At 47.1% G+C, this 20,857-nt stretch overlaps 1 protein-coding gene across 6 annotated transcripts in view; it reads right to left on the bottom strand.

Moving 5' to 3' along the window:
* The window catches only part of LOC146200263 (coiled-coil domain-containing protein AGAP005037), a 344,563-nt gene that overhangs the window by 244,972 nt on the left and 78,734 nt on the right, over positions 1-20,857 (bottom strand). Inside the window, exon 1 of one of the 6 annotated variants that reach the window (XM_084595460.1) lies at positions 11,990-12,582. The exons of the other annotated variants lie outside the window; for them this stretch is intronic. Within the exon in view, the coding sequence (XP_084451586.1) occupies positions 11,990-12,080 (91 nt within the window). The 5' untranslated portion in view covers positions 12,081-12,582. Of the gene's footprint in view, positions 1-11,989; positions 12,583-20,857 lie in introns of those variants that run through there. 6 annotated transcript variants of the gene reach the window in all.

The following is a 20,857-nucleotide window of genomic DNA, read 5'->3' as shown; positions in this document are numbered from 1 at the left end:
GAACACAGGAGAAACGGCAACGGCAGGCTTTAAATGCGCTCTGATATATTTTCACAGCACTTCCGCTATCTTTCGCCAGGTGACGCTGCTCAGAAGACCCTACCATGATAGCTACCATGAGCATGATAGCTACCATGGATGGATATATATCCATCCATCCATCCATCCATCCATCCATCCATCCATCCATCCATCCATCCATCCATCCATCCGTCCGTCCGTCCGTCCGTCCGTCCGTCCGTCCGTCCGTCCGTCCGTCCGTCCCGTCCGTCCGTCCGTCCGTCCGTCCCGTCCGTCCGTCCGTCCGTCCGTCATTATGTGCATTATATCTCGTCGTTTTCATACACGATCCTTCCTAGCCGATTAGATCCACAACACATCGATATCGCATTTTTGTCTTATATATTTGTTAAGTTCCTCCTAAAATTTAAAATGCGCTATCGCTAAGGTCCATAGTCGGTCAGAAAAATAACTATAAGAGTTATGACACTCTAGTGGAAATCAAGAAGAAGAAATGGGCATGGGCAGGACATGTAGTGCGAAGAGATGATAACTGATGGTTGTTAATGGTAACAAATCGGATTCCAATGGAGGGAAAGGCGGCAACAGAAAGTTAGGTGGGCGGATGAGGTTAAGAAGTTCGAGCAGGGGTCAAGTGGATGCTGGCCTTCGCCCCGCAGTAGGTACAGTCGAGCTCATGGTGATGATGGTTTTTTAGGTATCTTTTGCAGAAACCTAACCATGAAACTTAAGTCGAGTTGAACCCGACACTGATCATTTGGCATGCGACATGCCAACTAAGCTAAATCTGACGCATTATTTTATTTTTTTTTTCTTTTGACGCGGCGAAGTCGTTGTTGAAGGAAATTCAATATTCTCCCGAAGGCGCTCCAGACCAAATTCACTTCACCTTTTGCGTGCGGCGGGAGGCCCCTGCGTGGCAGCCAAGGAGATTATAAATATATAACCTCCTTGGTGGCAGCCTTATACCCTGACAGCCGCGTCGTACTGCTGACAGCTAGATCCATAACTAAAGGTTCAAAATTAGAATAGCTGCTCGCGACCGAAAACACACTGAAAAACTAGGAGTGGAGAGAAAGCAGCCTGTTTCTTCAATAGATGCGTTCATGGGCCAAAGGGTCAAGTTGTTACCATGATCCGGCAAGTTGGACAACGTGATTATCTCCGTCGTCCGACAGGGCATTGGGGACAGGGTTCACTGCATAAGAGCTTCGGTTCCCTATAGCGCTGGCGCGAGGGATAAGTGAAACTCCAGCAACCTATATGGCGACGTCTAGGTAGCCCTTACTGCAAGGGCATACCTAAAGTTCTGTCAGAAATGCAACCTAAGCTTCGCAAAAGCATTACGCACAGAGGCACGTGCGTCATTTTTAATGCCGAAGATATGTTTTTATTGAGCCAGGAGCGGATTTTACAGGAGAAGGTCGCCTCCACCTCGAAAAGAAAAGTTTATGTGGGAAACCCATGCAGCAGCCTGCTTTTTTTAAACCAATACTGGCCAAGGTATACAAGGTTCAAAAGGGACCGCACCCTTGAAGGACGACCCATATGCCCTTGTCTCGGGCATGAGATACGCCCATACGGCGCCATCAATCCCAGTATGAGGCCCTTCGAAGCTGTCAAAGATGATGGAAGCCACAGCTAAAAGCATTCTGGGTAACTCTTCTTGGATGTTGGGGCGCAAGGATGTAAAAGAAGCTGCACACGGAGCGTTGCGCAAGCGGCGAGGGCGCTGGCAGAGTGCACGACCTTCTACACAAGCGCGCGCGCAAAAAAAAAAAAAAAAAAAAAAAAAAAAAAAAAAAAAAAAAAATCGTACACTGCTTTGCAACACCGGATCTCAGCCAACTATGCACAGGTCGAAGCCGCAAAGCTGTGTCGGCTGTTCACGACTGGCAGAAACTCTCGCATAATCTTTCCGCCTACCATGAGAATGACCAGTGCTCAGTGGAAGAATGATAGGCCAGACCATGTCAACTCGTAGCGACACCTGGAGCATGGAGCCAGCCTTATCTCTGGAATTTACGGTGCGGTCGCAGTGCTTCCATGAGTGCGGGAACTCGACGCCCGAGAGGTCTACTTAGGCAAAAAAATCTCTCAGTTCGGCATTCGTTCTTGATTTTAGTGAACGACATTTTGCATAAATTTCTGGGATAAATTTACACGACATTGAGGGCAACTGCCTCTGCAATTTTAGTTTTCAATGAAAATCGACTACATATGCTTCTTTATGGCTGATGTGGAGCTTTTCCAAAACCAAAAGACACCTTTCATGTTAAGAAAACTGTATTAAGAAATTTTAGTGCCGTATAGCCACTGAATTCAAGATCTTCATGTATACATTGAAAAGAACTGCCCGGTCACAGTTGGGCAGTGGATGGCGGCATAACCTAGTCTTATGCATTCGCGCCAAAAAACTGCGCCGACGTACTAGCTCGCTCCTGCATATTGTGCCGGTGATGGCGACAACTGGGTCTAGTTTCTTGACGTTTTCTAGCCTACAGAAGCTCCATTTTCGGCGACGAGGGTCTCTCGCGGCAACGTGCCGATGACACTCGGTAACCTATCAAGACAGACTACCTTTAGGCATTCTTCAGTGTCATTTTAATTGGACAATCCCGAAAAACAGAAGCTTACAATCGTTTATTAGCCTTTGAAAACGACGACCACCCGATGGGTGCCGCGCAATTGTATACATACAGGGAACGCCATCATGACGATGCAAACACATACCTCTGCTTGAAAACTTATATACTATCAAATTCTAGGGAGAGTTCACAAACTTACTTCTGCGCCAGATGAACAACGACTGGGCCATGAATACCTAGGAATATAGCGTCTTTGGTTTATCGTGTGGACGGCCGCTATTTGACTGGACACTTTTCGCGCAGGCGGTTGCCAAAAATATAAAAATAATAAAAGGACGGGGGCTTTGCGTTATAGAAAACGGTTCTGAATACAGGTGCCCTCTGGCCCCAGTAATTCTGTGTTTGGGCTTCTGTCTAAAGCAGTGTAAATACTTTTCTTAGCTCGAGCATAATTCGCACTCATTACAGATCATTCGGTAGGTGATCTGGAGAAGTGAGATTACCGTGCATCTGAATGGTCAGTCCACAACCGATTTCTCTCTTATCTTCGTCGACGGCCTTCCTATCGAGCTGTGAGCGTGCAAACGTATCTTCTTGCGAAAGGTTTCAACGAGTCTTTCTACCTCGAATATAGGTCAAAACGGGACAGCGGCTCTGTTGTTATCTGACGTCGTCGAAATGTTTCCACTGCAAACACTTATAACGTCAGCTCGCACTCACACCTTGGGAAATACGCAGCTGGAGGACATACAGGTATAATAAAGAACGTTTACAATGATTCATTTCTAATGTGAGCCATCCGCTTGCACATCAATTTGGCAACGTAACCTTACGGGGCGATAAATGCGCCGTTCGAAGCGCATGACTCGATCGCGCGCACTTGCGTTAACCACGGGCACTTAAGAATCTCCTTGGCTTCGACAGAACATATTTCAGCCTGCCCCTTCAGCCATTAGGGAGCAGGAATGCGGCGCTCTCGCGAGTGTTAATTTTAAATTGCCGCCATAAATTTCCAGCGCCCATCGCCACGCTTGCCCCTGTAACGACTAGAAATCGCGCAGTGTATTTTACAAAGTCAGAGCTCCCCGCGCCAGAATAAGGGCTTCCCCCTGTCACTCGTATACTGGGCAACATTGATCCTGAATGACTCACTCTGGCAGCCGTAGATATTTAATGCGATAGCGGCAATGCCGCTGCTCACTGAAGATCCGGCTCAGCCTTGGAGTTGCCGGATTTGTGAGCCAAATAATCTTCAGCAAGCCTCTGCCAGGTGGTAGCTTACAGATATCATCACCATCACCATCAGCCTGACTATACCCACTGCAGGGCGAAGGCCTCTCCCATATTCCTCCAATTAACCCGGTCCTGTGCTAGGCTGCTAGCTGCATCCACTTGACCCCTGCGAACTTCTTACTTAGCCTCATCCGTCCACCTAACTTTCTGCCGCCCCCTGCTACGCTTTCCTTCCCTGGGAATCCAGTTTGTACTCTAAGCGACCATCGGTTGTCATCTCTTCTCATAACATGTACTGCCATGCCCATTTCTTCTTAATTTCCACTAGAATGTCGTTAACTTGAGTTATTTCTCTGACCCACTCTGCATGTTTCCTATCTGCTAACGTTACACCTACCATTTTTCGTTCCATAGCCCTCTGCGTTGTCTTCAACTTAGGTAGAACCCGTTTCGTTAGCCTCCATATTTCAGCCCCATTGGTGAATACCGGTAAGATGAAATTGTTGTATACTTTCCTCTTGAGCGTTGAACAGAGAGCGTTGGGTGTTGAACAGATAACATGGCCGGATGCTGATTGGTCAGCGAATTGTATGACGTCACGAGACCGCAAACGTGCAGGATATACACATTCGAGTAGCTCATTTGAGGCGGCAATCGTACCCGCTGGGACGGCACTCGCGACTCGAGTCAGAGACGAGAGTCATAGGACAAACAAGAACGTTGGTATACCGCTTGGTTAAAACGAGCTTTATATCAAGTCGGGGCTAAGGTCTTCTCAGGTATTTCACATAACGCGGTAGTTTATGACTGCACGCTAACCAGTCAAAAGGCTCAAATTAAATAGTTAGCTATTGAGCGAGCGGCAAAGTGGCTGTACGAGGACGAGGATCCGCAAAGGATAACGGCAGAAGGGAGCAGTTAACTGTGCTCCCTCATATCCTTAAAGGTGGGACTTAAGTGTCCCCTTTCCTCTCTGTGATTGAGAGTTCTCGTGTATCCAGTTGCCTTGTTCTGCGCATAAAATGCCGGAAGGCATGACACAGTTAGGAAATGAATGCAGTTGCTAAATAAATGCTTTCGCCGCTACGTCATCCCTGGTGCCTTAATTGCAAGTGACGTAACAAAACAAGTGGATATGTTTACTCACTACCTTCCCAGTATTGTTCCTAGTGATTTCTTCAGACAAAAACTTTAAACAGCGTTCATGCATTAATGCAGTGAGGTAAGTTAGTAACAGGGAATTGACTTTTCTTTCCGTCCAGAGCAGAATATGCAGTCACAACCGGGTCAGCGACCTCGAAAGAAGAAACGCTGCTCCTTGTCGCAGTGATGCGAGCACTGTGGAAAAGCTCGTAGTGTGCTAAGAGATCGCAACACAGATGGCTGGTTTTCAGAGAAACGCAAGAAGCGGGGTTAAAAAAAAAAAGTAGATGAAACCGCAAAATGATGCACTGATGCCCGTTGAAGCAGCAACACTATCCCAGCAATCCATCTCCGCGTGCTTCAGCATTGCATTGAAGAAGAAAACTGCTCCCAATTCAGATCGTAAAGCCGTGGCTACTCCAGTCGTTACCTAAATATCCTTCGTTGAATCTTCCCTTATTTAGAGCTGTAAAAAGCCATCGATAGACTGCTAGCTTTGCGACTTGCACCTAAAAGCAAGCACGCGTATCCTCACAAACTGGACGCCTCATTCGGCATTTGCCGCAACAACCTGGAACTTGTCCGGTAGACATTCGCAAGGAACTGACAACGAGCCCACGAATAGGCCCTCACCTCTCGCCACATGCAACCGGAACATCACGGGCAACGACGAATGGCCAGAACCCAGGGAGAGGAGAAAATAAATGGTCAGATCAGTACTAGAATGGCGCATACGGGCACGAATGACTACGCTCGAGAGTATGCGATGACAGTGGTGGTCACCAACTCCAACCAAACCCTCAAAAGAGCGGCCCACAAATCCGCTCCTGATGACATTCGTAGAATGGCAGCCCGATTTATATCGTGAACTATTTTAATGCGTGGACATTAGGGCCCGTATTCCGAGTTTGCGTCGTTATCGAAGTGTCGCTGTCTCATGTGACCTCGAGTCATCTGATTGGTGGAAACGCCGAAACTGGGTGTTGTCACTACGGAACCGGAAGAGGTGGCGACATCATGTTCCGGCGTTTCCACCAATAAGATGACTCAAGGTCACGTGAGATATCGACACTTTGATAACGACGCAAACTCAGAATGCGGGCCCTGAAGCGGCACGTCGCGATATCCCGTCTATCGGCGGGATGAATCTAGGCGTATAGCGATAAAAGAAGAAATGATAACAAGACGTGAATCCTACGGTAATTAATAGTACACATGGTGTGCTGTAGGCCGCTGTGAGCACGCATATATAAAGGAAGGAGATATACAAACATGCATAAACGTGCTGTTAACTAGATTAGAACACAGTCATTGTGTCAGGGACCAAGCACGCATCCAACACCCAAAATAGTCGTATGCAGACCCCACGGCGGTTTTCTAGGGAGCAGGAAAGCCGGAATGGACAAAGCTGTGACAAGGCTTCTGCGCATGTGCGGGTCAAGCACTCCGAGCGGACGCGTGCGCCGCGTTTAAGAAACGCTCGCCGTTTGGACTTTGCGTTATAATGTGCGCGTTTTCGTTTTATTTTCCTGTGGGCGAACAATTAGATCGCATAGATCGACAACACGTAGCCAGTAGCTCTGATAAAGATACACCGATCGCATCCAGCAACATGAACCGCTCAAGCCGCAATGTGCATACTATGGCATATTCGGCCGTGTCAGTTAATTAAACGCCGCCCCGAATTTCTTTACTCTACTCCGCCTCTTCCGATATTTTAGAGCAATACAGTGTTAAACGCCCGCTTCTCCGGAGGATCCGCTGGCGTTAGCATTGTCGCATAACTCTGGACGGTGCTGCTTGATGGGTCCGGACGCTTATTGATCAGTAGGCTGTGTGATGTTACGGGACCAGATGACATCGAGTTAGCAGTAAGCAACTGCCAACTCGGGTGGCTCGAGGGAGGTGCGAATAGAACCCACCGGAATGCGCGGATCACGAGACACCCTAAACCTATAGGTCATGTTGGCACGTTCGGGTTTTCATGGTTAAAGCGGGCATTCAATACCCATGTCGGGCTTTTCCTTTTTTAACAATGCTGCAGTTCACAAGTACATATATGCAGATGAGTACGTATATGCAAAATAAAAACGGCAAATAAAAAAGTGCGGCTGAAGTTTAACCCTGTTAAACCTAGTTAGACGAAGTGAAAGAGTGTTTTTTCTCTGGTGAAACCTTGTTTTAGACGTGTGCTTCTGCGGCGATTAAATGCCGAGACTGTGGAGGCGAGGGCGGCGTAAACTAAAGGAGACAACACGTGATGCTGTATCTGCCGCCGAAGGCCAGGTTAAAGATAAAGAGGCAGGAGAACATTGTTGGTACCATGGTGCCATACTGTGACCTTTGCTCGTTGAAGGTCAATCGGTCTGACAGGTTGACCCTGCCTGATATAAGGCGTAGTGAAGCTTCCGTTTCAAAATTAAAAGATTAATCATTAGGCGAATGGCACAGTGCATGTGTGCGAACGAGGATTACCGAAAAGGGAGCCGCAGACGAGCGCCATTACCGCTATTTCGTCCTATATTTATTTGAAGGCGGAGATTAAGTGTCCCCATATTGTTCTTTTTCGCTTTCCTGATACCCCACACACATATAGCATGCTGGCGGCACTCGCAAATATGGCGATAACCCAAGGCACACGATGTCAGTTTGCTCATAACAAGAGCCGAGGGCTCCATTAATACTCTCCCTTGCTAACGTTTTTATTTGGCTAGATTTTTTTGTTACGGTGAAAACTTTACATGCCCTATAGCAGCGGTATTTGGCGATGGCGTCCGAAAAAAAAATGGCCCCGCAAAAATAGCCCGCAGTCACCCGGGACAGTCACGTCCAAATGTTCTATAGATAGCCATTGCGGTATATACAAGAGACTCTATTTGTACTTACTGAATATGGAAATTTGAATACCCGAGAAATAGATGTCCATGAAGCGAGTAATTCACAATAATGAGTAGTGAATAAAAAAATTCTGAAAGCACTGCTGAATCTACACTGCAGAAATGCACTGAGCGCTGCTGGTGCGTCACGTTTGTTCTCATTATAAACTAAATGCACCGTCATTATCATCGCTACTGTCATCTTTATCACTAATTGCCGCGTAATTGCTATCGCTACTATCACTACTCACGGTTGACAAGCAGGATATACTTTTGACAAAATCGGGCGTGACATAGCTGATGTAGTACGTAGTTTATTATTAAGAGCTCGACTTGGGATCTGAGGCTGAGGCATGGAGGTTCAATTTCCGGTAGAGACTAGGATATTTATTTTTGTGATGACGTCATTTTATAAAATGTTATAGCGTGACCGGGCGGAAGCCGACAGTGTAACTAAAGGAACACAGAAAAAAATTTAGAGGGTCTCTTGGGAAGAGAATGGCGAAAGCCTATCCTTCCTCTCGTTCGCCTCCTAGCACCGTTCGTTGCGGTTCAACATATAATTATAATTGGTTTACAGGAAAGGCGCAGCATCTCTCACACTTTCTCCGGCAAGTGTGAGTTTGGAGTACACCGTCGTTCCTGTAGAGTGGCATTCCTTGTCGCGAGTTCAAATGTGGGATTGCAGATAGCAGGAACGCTAGACAAGCACTAATCTCGCGGGAGCTCGCAAAATATGACAGATCTCACACACAACTCTCGCGTACGAGATTTACTTCCGTGGGCTTACAAACGCTTTCGCCTTAAAAACGGCAGCGATGGTTCAGTGTATATTTTACGGCACTCGACTACTGAACCCAAGAAAGCGAGATCAAATCCCGTAAGCAGTGGCCGCTTTTTGATGGAGGTGAAAAGCAAGGCGCCAGTATATACAGTGCGATGTCATCATCATTATCATCATCATCATCATCAGCCTGACTATACCCACTGCAGGGCGATGGCTTAGCTCTCCCATATCTCTCCAATTAACCCGGTTTTGTGCTAGCTGCATCTACTTCACCCCTACGAACTTCTAAACCTCATCCACCAATCTAATTTTCTGCCGCCCCCTGCTACGCTTTCCTTCCCTTGGAATGCAATTTGTTACCCTAAGCGACCATCGGTTATCCTCTCTTCGCACTACACGTCCTGCCCATGCTCATTTCTTTTCCTTGATTTCCACTAGAATCATCAGTAACTTCCGTTATTTCTCTGACCAACTGTGCACGCTTCCTATCTCTTATTGTTACCCCTACCATTTTTAATTCCATAGCCCTCTGGGTTGTCCTCAACTTAAGTAGAACCCTCTTGGTTAGCCTCCACGCTTCAGCCTAATAGGAGAGTACAGGTAAGATGCAACTGTTGTATACTTTCCTCTTGAGCGATACCGGTAAGCTGCTAGCTCGTAATCTGCGAGTGCTTGACAAATGCGCTCCATCCTAATCTTATTCTTCTTGTTATTTCCTTTTCATGGTCCGGATCTGCGGTTACTACCTGTCCTAAGGAGACATATTTACCTACTTCCAATGCTTCGCTACCAATAGTAAACTGCTGTTCCTTCCCGAGGCTGTTGAACATTACCTTAGTCTTCTGCATATTCATTTTAAAGCCTACCTTTCTACTTTTCCAGTCTAGGTCGCCAATCATTCTTCGCAATTCATCTCCTGAGTTACTTAGCAAGCCAATGTCATCAGCAAATCGCAGATAGTAAAAGTAGCTGAGGAGGTCTATACTGATCTCTACAGTGGCCAAAGTAGTCATGACCGCAATGAGATTGGCGGTAGGGAAGAACAGTTAGACGTTTCACCAGTGACGAAGGGCGAGGTTAAGAAAGCAATAGAAACTATGAAAATGGGGAAAGCAGCTGGAGAGGATCAGATAACTACAGATTTGCTGAAGGACAGGGGGATATCGTGCTAGAAAAACTGGCCACTCTGTATACGCAGTGCCTGGTGTCATCGACGGTAATGGAAGAATGCAAACATTATCCTCATTCACAAGAAAGGGGACTCTAAGGACCTTAAAAATTACAGACCAATCAGCTTACTGTCTGTTACGTATAAGGTATTTACTAAGATAATTGCTAATAGAATCAGGACAACCTTAGACTGCAATCAAGCAGGGTTTCGGAAACGATACTCTACTATCGATCATATCCATACCGTCAACCAGGTGATAGAAAAATGCTCGGAATATAACCAGCCCTTATACATATCATTCATTGATTACGAAAACGTGTTTGACTCAGTAGAAACCTAGGCGGTGATGCAGGCATTGCGAAATCAGGGGGTAGACGAACCGTACATGTAAGTGCTGGAAGATATATATAGTGGCCGCACAGCAACCATAGTTCTGCATAAAGAAAGTAACAAAATTTCCATAAAGAAAGGTGTTAGGCAAGGAGACACGATCTCCCCAGTACTATTCACGGCTTGCTTAGAGGAAGTATTCAGAGACTTGGAATGGGAGCAGTTAGGGATAAGGGTAGATGGAGAATACCTCAGTAATCTGTGCGATGTCAGTACACCAACCCCAGGTGACCGAAATTACTCAGGAGTACTCAGTTACGGCGTCCCTCATAGCCTCAGTCGCTGACGGACGTTAACCGCCTGTAAACTAAATCAAATAAGACTAATTTTTCTTCCTGTGCTCGTGGCATGTAAATATGAAATCCTTTATAAAAGTTACGGGGCAGCTAACCTGGCCGCCACCATGCTTCAAATAATATATGGTGCAGCTTGACGTACGCGCATAAGTATTTTATGCGCTTGATTGCGTCTGATCCCACGTATCAGCACTCAGTCGACTGGCATCTGGTTAAATCCAATTTTTTCGCTTAACAAGCTGCCGAGCGAGGTTTCATCACTGTCATTCCTGCAATACGGAAATGCAGGACGCTACGACTGACTGAGGCAACTTTTCACTGTAATGCATAAAGGATCATCAATTAGTCATTCGTATTTTGCGCTCTATTCCAGTGGTGTCATGCATTCCCAATGCACGCAATGAATCCTTTCGATAGGGTTGTTGTTGTTGTGGCTGTAGGAAGAAGGAAAAGAAAATGCACGGGCCTGCTACTGGCTCTGGGGCTGAGCCACCTCCGCTGCCTCGTGCAGACAGAAGAGAGAAAGTAGAGAAGAAAGAAAAAGAAGACGGGAGAGAGAAAGACACGCACCGCAACAGCCGTCGTCCACCACCTAAGTGGTAATTCGGTGGCTGATTAGCCGCCGCCGCAAGCGGCGTTGACCTACCGTCCCAGCCCAGTAGGGCCAGGAACAGCCACCCTTCAAGGGCAATAGAAAGAGTCTGTGCATATCACCATCCATATCAACGCGACAGAAATGCGTGGTCCTCAATGGGCTTCGTGCATTTTGCCCTTGTCCATTGTCCCGGCCGCGAGTTTCCTCTTAATCCATCTCAGGATTTTGCATTCCCAGCACTTAGGCTAGGTTGTCCTGAGTGCACTCCGTAACCTTTATTTATTTATTTTTTCGCTTCTTTACGGGACGTTTTAAATTGTGTCATGATTGAACGTCACCGCGGTGTGTTTTGCGTTTTGCTCTTTTTTGCTGTGTATCCTTGCGTCAAAGTTCCAAGCGAAGGAATGAATAGCAGCGAAAATTTTTCGTACATATCCGTCCCGTTACGATGCATTCAGAGCCGTAATGAGAACGCGAAAAAAAAAAAAAAAAAAAAAAGGAAAGTGCCTTCCCCGAACGAAGGCAGCGACCTCTCCCGGCATTCTTGGCTGTCATTTGGACAAACAGCAGTGTCCCTGATGACGAGCCGCTTGCTTTCGTTAATTAGGAACGGCTGGCGGCACTAATTAGGAGAGGCATCACACCACAAGCAGCGTCAAAACAGCCTCGTTAGATGACACAACGATGCAGTTCATATATTACAGGAAGGACAAACGGAGTATGAGAGGGGGGGGGGGGGGGGAAGGTTGTGTTATAAGCTACGGTGGCTATAGGTTTACTTCTTGATAGCTTCTCCTTTGCTTTCAAATTTTCCGAACTTGAAACATGCAGTAAATCCCGACAGAAACGGTGGGCAAGCACTAGTGCGGGGACCACAAAAGTGACTCACGTCTTCCGAATTCGGCTCCGGCACTGTCGGCGCTCGGCGAACGGCCCGGAGGGGGTAGGGAGGAGGTCGAGAGCCTGCGGGGAGGCAGCATGACGACCGCCGAGCTGCTTCTTCGTCGCCTTGTTGCACGAAAAGACGCGACGACGCCGCCGAACCAGCACGGCAACACACACGAAACAGCACGCGAGAACACGCACACGCCCGAACGCTACGAGGAAAGGATAAAAGCCCACGCGCCGCTCTCGGAAATCTAGCACGCACAGCACATCACGAACGGCGACTCGAGCACCACACACACTCCGGACAGATGCGGAAACGACGTTGACGGACGATCACGACGCATCCACAACCGCAGCGAAAAAGGATGAAGTGGAGAACACTGAGGCGCCGCGTAGATGGTAGCTGGAAGCAACGTGGTTCAAACGTGGCTAGCGGGACGCGACCGTCTGCTCCGAGCAGACGACGCCCGGCGAGACGTCTGCTGCTGCTGCGGCGACCCCTGTGCCGGCCACGAAACAACGCCACAACGCGCGCGGCGGACGGACGCCGTTGGCGTCTCCGACGTCCACGAAGAGACGGTTGAAGCCGCGCCAGCAGCAACGCGGCGAGAAGTCCGAAGCCGAGCCCAACCCCCTCCGGTTTGGGCGCTCTTTTCTCTCTTTCCACGCGCTGTCGCTCTCTTTCTCAATCGCTCATTCTGAGGAAGGGAGGAAGGCGCCTCGGGCCAGCCGCTCAAGACGCTCAAGATATGCGCCGCTGCCGGAGGTCGGGGTTAGAACAAAAGAAAAAGTAGAAAAAAAAAGCTGCTGTCACGTGACACAAACAGCATGACGTCATGGCTGTTGAACGACAATGCGGGCAAGCATGCGGCGATGCTCAAACGGACGCTCCAGGGGTGAGACGCGACGCGAGGGGGTTGAAAGGCGGAGAAAGCCACTGAAAGTGCAAGTGGAGATGGGCCTACAAAGGCAAGACTTTCCCCCGCCGCGCCTTTATCTTTTTTGTTCTTTCGGGCTCCCCACAACTTTTGTTTTTATCCAAAGGACCGGCGTGTAGCGGAGGAGACGCAATTCCTCCTTTACCCTCTCTCGTACTTGAGGAAGCGAGAGAAGCTGCGACTGGAGAAAGAAGGCGCTTGTACAAAGGCTAGAAGGAGCGAAGAAGTCTGCCACAGTCTCCCTTTCTCGTTTTCTCCTTTCCCGGCATTCTGGTCGCGGCGGGACTGGCGTGAACACGTGTGTGCGTGCGGGCGCGCTGTCTGCAGGCTGTAAGCGGCGTGCATGGCGGAGCGGGCTGCGCAGGGCTCGTCAAGAAGCGATTCGTTCAGGTGTTTCTGCCGAGGACAGCGGCCCTTAACACGGATACCGGCTGTTGCCACATGTTTCCCAACTGGGCCGCGGCGCCGCAGCGTTGGAGCTCGGTCGACGCACATGCTGCACACCGCTTTTCCGCCGCCCCAGCCAGTGATGCAGGTGCTCTTCCCCCCGGGTACAGTACCTGGAGATTTAGACTATCGCCTCTTGCAGCATGGCGGATTCAGTACGTCGAGACACAGTTTTCCCTTTCATTTTCGCAATGCGTGCGTTGCAGTTCACATTTCTAGAGATATGCTTCTCTTCGAACCCTCGCGATTATGGCAATACAGGAAAACGCTTTAAATTTCAGACCGTGTAAGAAATCAGCACGGAATTAAGAAATGAAGACGGTCTACCCACAATAGAACTGACTTTACGTGCTAATATAATTATGATAATGAGCCCGGGAGGTAACTAGGGGAGCGACTGGCAAATTATCTCAAATCAGACTTATGGCGGAATGCGGAGATCAGTTTAGGAAACAAAAGTCGAAAAGGAGCTGCAATCCAGTCAGCTAGTTGCTGGCACACCCGCCGAGTACGTGTTTCGACAACACGTCGTCAGTAGCTCGCAGAGAGCAACAGTACGTTCTAGTGTCGACATAAATGTCGGGACTTCCTATATATACTATGGATTTTTGTCTGGATCTGCTTTCCCTTTCGTAAGGTTCGTAGCGATACCGAGGTATAAAAACTTTTTCAATGTTATCAACGTCCTAAGGGGCATAGCTGATTAAGACGCCGTCAAGACACGTAAGGGAACAAAAATCACTTTCGTTGTAGAAAGAAAAAATAAATAAAGAAAGAAATAAAGTCTGAAACCAGGACAAAAAAAAAAAAAAAGATTTCTAGCTCCGCCGCCGTAATGCCACAATAAGGGTTCTATGATCCGTGCATGCACTATATTGCATTCTCTCTCAGTGGTGACAAACATGACGAGGTTTACTTCTGCGATGTCCAGTTGACTACATATCTCGCTCGAAAATGTATGCGGCTTGCAACAATAAAAACTTCAAAAGTACTCAGACCGCACCAATAATTATTCGACCGCGTGCAGTGGTTGTTACCACGACCCTGAACGTTAAGTCTCCGTGGCTCTAGCAGAATTCTGGTCCTCACCTTTAAATGTCTGCTGGCTCTTAACGCATGATGGGTAATTTAGGGTCTCACTGAGTGAACAGTCTGGCCAAAACTGCGGAAAATTGCTTTCTTAACATAAAAATAGGGCAACATCTTCTCCACGAGCTACAGAACTGGTACGTAATATCCGGCTGCCCTAACTCATAAACGTGCAAACGCCAATGAATGGCATCCCAAACGCAAAAGGAAGGTGGGGCGAAACAGATTGAGCTGGCAAAGTGAAAGAAAACTAAGAACACGGCATCCGGCGTGAAAGAACAACTGAGCCTTACGGGCTCCTCAGAACAAGAGGGCGTTAAAAAAACTAAACATCACGTTTTGCGCACGCTTACGCCATTACCGCTACAGCCTGAAACAACGCATCGGGGATCAATGCGTAACCACAAAGAGCCCTCGGTTTCACCGGGGCGCCAAGAGAATGAATCGCGAAAGCGAATGGCGCCACGAAGCAACAGTGGCTGCGAATCGGATCGTTAATTAGACGCCCGCCCGCCACCCGCAGTGCAGTGGAGCCCTGTCGATGGCGCGTGTATACATATTTCTTTCGCCACGGTTCAAATGAAATTACCTGTCCCCGACACATCTTTAGCGGTGGTCCCAGCTTCGAACAAGGGAGAACAAGCACGCAGGCATAGAAACGTAGTTTCTTTTCAATGCCGGTTGGTCGTTTTTCTCGTCGGGTGCCAACTACAACGCCGAGAAAGCGATGCAGTTAGAGATGATCGATCTGCAGCCGGTCGCTGGCTGGACAATGAAATTCCCTCCCGCAGAAAGAAATAGCGCAGGTCGAAACAGAAACGCTCTCTGAACCAACGCCGGGTACCTTTTAATGCCTATGAGCAGTTAGACGTTGGTTAAGACAAAGCCTGGCTGTTCGGTTGAGTCGTTTTTTTCTTCTTTGCAGTGGAGTGTATCAGTGTCGTAAGTAGAACAGCATAAAGAGGCCGAAAACATAATTGTTACCAAATATAGGAGTGGTGAGTCTGCAAGAGCCAAAGCAAAATTCTGAACGCGCCGTGGAACTAGGGAGCGAATCTAATTTGTTCCCTATTTTCCTAACAGTGTTCTAAAAATTGCCATTCATGTGGTGGTACTCTTGCAACACGTAATTTTTTTTCTACGGGTACTTCAAGAAACGTGGACTACTGTTACGCAGCACAGTACGCCGCTACAATCTGTCTTTGCGGCAGGGGGTGTTCAGCGCCGCCACACCGTTCGTTTGCATGGTGGTCTCGATCACTCATGTTTACGTAAATGCCTTTGAGATTGAGTGGCGCGACGGGGGGCAGCTAGTTTAGCACACCCACCCTTGATGCCCGATATCAGAGACAATGACTTCACCTTTCGTCCGTCTCATGAGCTGGGCTTTGTTATTAGTTTGTTCGATGTTGCTAGCGGCAACAAGAGGCACTTTCTTATACGTATGACGCGATGATCACGTGGTTAAGATGCCTGAATTCACACTCCTAGTGGCGATGATTGTTGCTTTTTCGATCGCTACTGCTTTAATTCCAGAGGTCGTAGCTACGGCAGTTACACTTACCTATTTTCGAATATCGCACGTTTTAACAATTGCAGTAAAATTCGAGTCGTATTCCAATGGGCATGGAACGTAGCCTATCCTTATTCGATTCGATTTCGAAAATGCGCTATTGGCACATCACTTTTGAGAACTCAGGCTGAAGTAAGCATGCAAAGGCCCAAGGTGAGCTGCTTTTTTGTGCGACCGCTGCTTCTCACCTGAAGCAGCCTATGGCGCGGTTCATAATACAGTCCAGGTACACCCCCGCGTATCGAACGTGAGAGTGTTGAAGGAAAACTCTTCTCCTACCTCCTAAATGTTGCCAAACGTTTTCACGGTATGGTCATCGCAACTTTTCTTCCTTTGGGCCAAATTTCACAATGAGAAAAAGGGGGGGGGGGGGGGGGGGGGGCGGTTCCTATGACTTTCACGTAGCTCTCCTGAATTTTAAAATATATTATTTTATGACCTGAATCGGCAAGTTTTCTATGGCTAAACTTGCAGGGTTTATTTATTTATTTTTTTTTTAAAGAGGAACGTGGGGGAGGCTAACCAAGAGAGTTGTACTTAAGTTGAGGACAACCCAAAGGGCTATGGAACACAAAATGGTAGGGGTAACATTAAGAGATAGGAAGCATGTAGAGTGGGTCAGAGATATAACTCAAGTTACCCACATTCTAGTGGAAATCAAGAAGAGAAATGGGCATGGGCAGTACATGTAGGGCGACGAGAGGATAACCGATGGTCGCTTACGGTAACAAACTGGAGGATTCCAAGGGAAGGAAAGCATAGTAGAGGGCGGCAGAAAGTTAGGTGGGCGGATGAGGTTAAGAACTTCGCAAGGGTCAAGTGGATGCAGCTAGCACAGAACCAGGTTAAGTGGAGAAATATGGGAGAGGCCTTCGCCCTGCAGTGGGTATAGTCCGGCTGATGATGATGATGATGATGATGTAGATGGGCTTTTTTTACGTAACCGGACCGGACGCGCAGCCGTGGAGGTTTGTTCTGTTCTTGCTAACGGCCAACATTTTAAGTTTGATTTTTGTAATCTCAGATAAGTAATGACCTCAGTTGTCGGTTACAATGACCACTAAGCTATGTCATACAGAAAGAAAATATTACTGGGGTGCTCTTAAACCTGCTTACGTGCAGAAATGCGAAAGCATTGAATTCCGTGCCCACGTTCCGTCGAATTTTTGGTGTGAACCATCTAAATTTGAAAGTCACCACTGAACTAGACATATTCGAATTAGGTTAAACATCGATTTCGATCCAATTATGACGAGGTCGAATTGTGGGGGTCCATGGGCGTGGCCCATCCAAGCCTGGACGTCACCATCGAGTTGGCCGTAATCTAATTAGATACGATACCAAATCGGATGCTGCTCCATACAACGGATGACTGAAAGTTCGTGCGGACATCTTGGCTGATATGATCTGTTTGCGCCATTTGCACCCAACAAAGACTTTCGCCTTTTGCCTCCAACGAGAAATTGCAGGGTTCATGTTTACTCGGGTTTTTATTTATTTTATTTTATTTTATTTTATTTTATTTTTTTTTTTGCTTTACCGTCCGAGCTCGGCTTATGCTAGCCACAACATCCTTGGTTGGGTTTGACCGTGTGAATTAGGGCCTTCGCACTAAAATTATGCGAGGTTTAACCTGGTTAGTCAGATCATATCGCGAGATAGCTGTTTCATTTACCCGCGTTCGGACACGTGAGCTGTAACTCCGTGGTGTGGCGCGCCAATCGTCGGTAAGGCACCAAGACTCAAGATGATTGCTTGGCTCTGGCATCCGTATTACTAAAATTACATCATGAATGAACGACATCCTGCACAGTGTGAAATTACATAAGCGTTCTTCAAAATACGTATGTATAGAGTGCTGGACACCACCGTACGGCTAATGCTGCAGTGTGGCTGTGGAAAGGGGGCAGCACTCAGGCAGTGCCTTTTGTACGCCACATAACAAAAGCGCCACAATAAAATGTAAGTGAAATGGGGTTACCACGATCCCGTTCCACATCAAATCGCACGGAATTGAACCTAAGGTTGGAAAAGTCAGATACTTTTACGTGGTGGCGTGTTGGGGCCTTTCGGTTGAAAAGTTGTCGCCGTTCCCGATCTGAAATATCGCGTAAAAAACACGCGAGAAAACATTCTGGAAAAAAGTACGCGTGTGAACTCTTAATTCTGTCGCAGGCTTTCTTTGTGCAACGTTTGTGGTGGTTTCACATAATTTAGCTTAACATACACGAGCATTCATCTGCTAGTCAAATTAAAGCCTATATAGTTTGCGATAAGGCTTCGAACAGACAATATATGCACCTCCAAATACACGGTGTTCATCGTAAAGTACAGGGAATCTACCGACAAGTGAAAAGAACACAGCGTCTTCCTTTGCCCCAAAACCAACCCAAACAAAAATACATTTTAAAAAATCCTGGGATGAAAAGGCAGTAATAAAGACGCTATCGCGTCTACGTTTAGGGTGGGGAATGAGCACCCCGCTAAATTGCTTTGCTTTGGTATGTCTGCAATGGCGAATGAAGCGCAGTGTCCACAGATCGTTGCACTGAATGAGAACTCGAATCGATCAAGTAGATGGCTGTATCAAATGCCTCAGCCTTAGCGCTCACGCGTCGCGCCACAGCTGTGTAAGCAGCTTCAAGAATACAAGCGTTAAGCCCGTTATAACTATATATGCAGCACCATACGTCATAAACAAGCCTTCTGGTGGTGGTAGTAGAAACATTTAATGCCAATAGTGCATAAGGTGGGGGCGTTGCCCCCTACATGGCATTTGAGAGCCCCTTCATGCATGGAGGGCCCTCTTACAAAGCAAAAGAAAGCCCTTGGAGGGCTATCCGAGCGAGAGCGCATGTGAAGATCTTGCGCTGGTCCTTCTGAAGGGAATGCCTTGCGATGAAGAGCGCGTTCAAGTTCAATTATGGCACTGCAGGAATTGTATTGCTCTAATGAAATTATTGTGATTTAATTAATTTTTAGTATTTGGTTTGTAATTTCTGGTCGATGATTTAGTGATGTAATGAATTACTTTAGGGTAGTAATTTTCAGGGCAATAATTTTTCAGCAAAGTTAATTAATTCCTTTAGAAATTACTTTTACGAAAATACATTCTTGGTCTTCGTGTAGGCTGAACAAGTAAACCCGTAAGGGCCTCTCGAAAGCAAGAACAAACCATTGCAAATTTTGGACAGTGTAAAGGATCAGCAAGAAGAGACGGAAATGAGTAGAACTGCACGTCTGAGACCACCAGGCGGGCGCCGAAGGGGCAGATATGTTGCAGGACGGAGTTCAGTGCTATAGCTTAAGTGGTATTCCCATGGGTTGCGTCGGCTAAGGGCAGTATGGTGCCATGGGCACAACCGTCCCCACGGGGCGAACGAGGGGTGGAACAGGCAGAAAGGCCCATGGCGCGAGCATTATCGTGCGGAAGTTGCCGAAGTCAATTCCCGGGACCGCCGATGCAATAAATAACTTGCCTCGGCGACTTCAAATGGTGGAGACAGCTGTGGGCAACAAAGGCGCTCATTTCAACGCTTTTTCCTGTCTTCGCGTGATTACAGAAGAAGTAAGGCTGCAATGGGAAAAGCTCCTCCACAACCAGTCCCCCAAAATTTGCATGTTTGCAATTTTTTGCAGCTACTTTTAAACGCACAGTCGCACAAGCGAAAGACAGCTACGATTCTGAACATATCGATTACCTCTCAAAACAGAATAACTGACAAGCACTTTTTGGGTGTTTAAGATACCGGTCCCGGGAAGTTTGCCCTCATGTGTATTGACTCGGCAAGAAACTATCACTACGATAGAAACAATTGCTAAGGAATTGGAGAAGTAATTTTTGTCTGCCCTTCCTTTGGCCTCTGTGCTTAGCGCCAGTAGAATCGGTTAAGTCTGAGCTCGAAATTACACTTTCGCAGCTTCCTCCGATAGTGGTGAAGTTGCTAGCTGCTGCTACTGGCCCTGATGGAGTAACATCGAAAATCATCAATATCCTCTTTGGGGTGTCTCCTAATTCATTATTGGAGCTGTTAAATTACTCAATTAAGAATTCTTGGATACCTTCTGGATGGCACTAGCCAAAGTGATCCCTTTACTGAAACGTAATAATTGAGGCTATATTGGCAGAATATTAGACCAATGTCACTAACATGCAACTTGGTAAAATTAATTGAAAGGGATCTACTCCTACGTGTCTCTAAGTCTGCGGACCAACAAAATATAGTTAGTCCCTGTCAAATAGGTTTTCGCCCAAAATGTTTCATTAAATAATGCACATACTTACCTTAAGAGTCGAATTCTGCTTGCGCAGCGACAAAATATGCATACGGCTTTAGCGACACTAGATGTATCCAAAACTTATGGCAGTGTACAGTCTAGCATCTTATTTGAAAGATTACGGACTGTGCAGTTTCTACGTTATTTAGTTGCGTGGATATCTGCATTCCTCCAACAAAGACGATTTTATTGTTCATTAAAATGTGCACATTCCAGCAGGTATCAACAAACCAGAGATGTTCCTCAAGGGGCGGTCATCTCGCCCGCGCGCTAACATTTTACTGAGCTCAATTACTACTCGTAAACAAGTTCGCATGTATACCTATGCGGATGACATTGTGTTTTTAATGACTACACCTGACATTGAATTCCTCAGTGTGCGCCTGGAATTGTACCTGGGCTCCCTTGAGAATTGGTTCTATCACTTGCGATATACGTTAAATGTAAAAAAAGTGCGCTTTCTTTGTTTTCCAAATTAAAGATCCCGTAAATCTTTAACATTTCAGCAAGAAACGATTTCTCAAGTTAAATCTTTGAAGCACCT

The sequence above is a fragment of the Amblyomma maculatum genome, chromosome 2, assembly GCF_055883805.1.
Source record: "Amblyomma maculatum isolate TAMU_Amacu chromosome 2, ASM5588380v1, whole genome shotgun sequence".
Classification (NCBI taxonomy): domain Eukaryota; kingdom Metazoa; phylum Arthropoda; class Arachnida; order Ixodida; family Ixodidae; genus Amblyomma; species Amblyomma maculatum.
The sequence above is the reverse complement of the archived record's forward strand: the minus strand, read 5'-3'. Positions and strand labels throughout refer to the sequence as shown.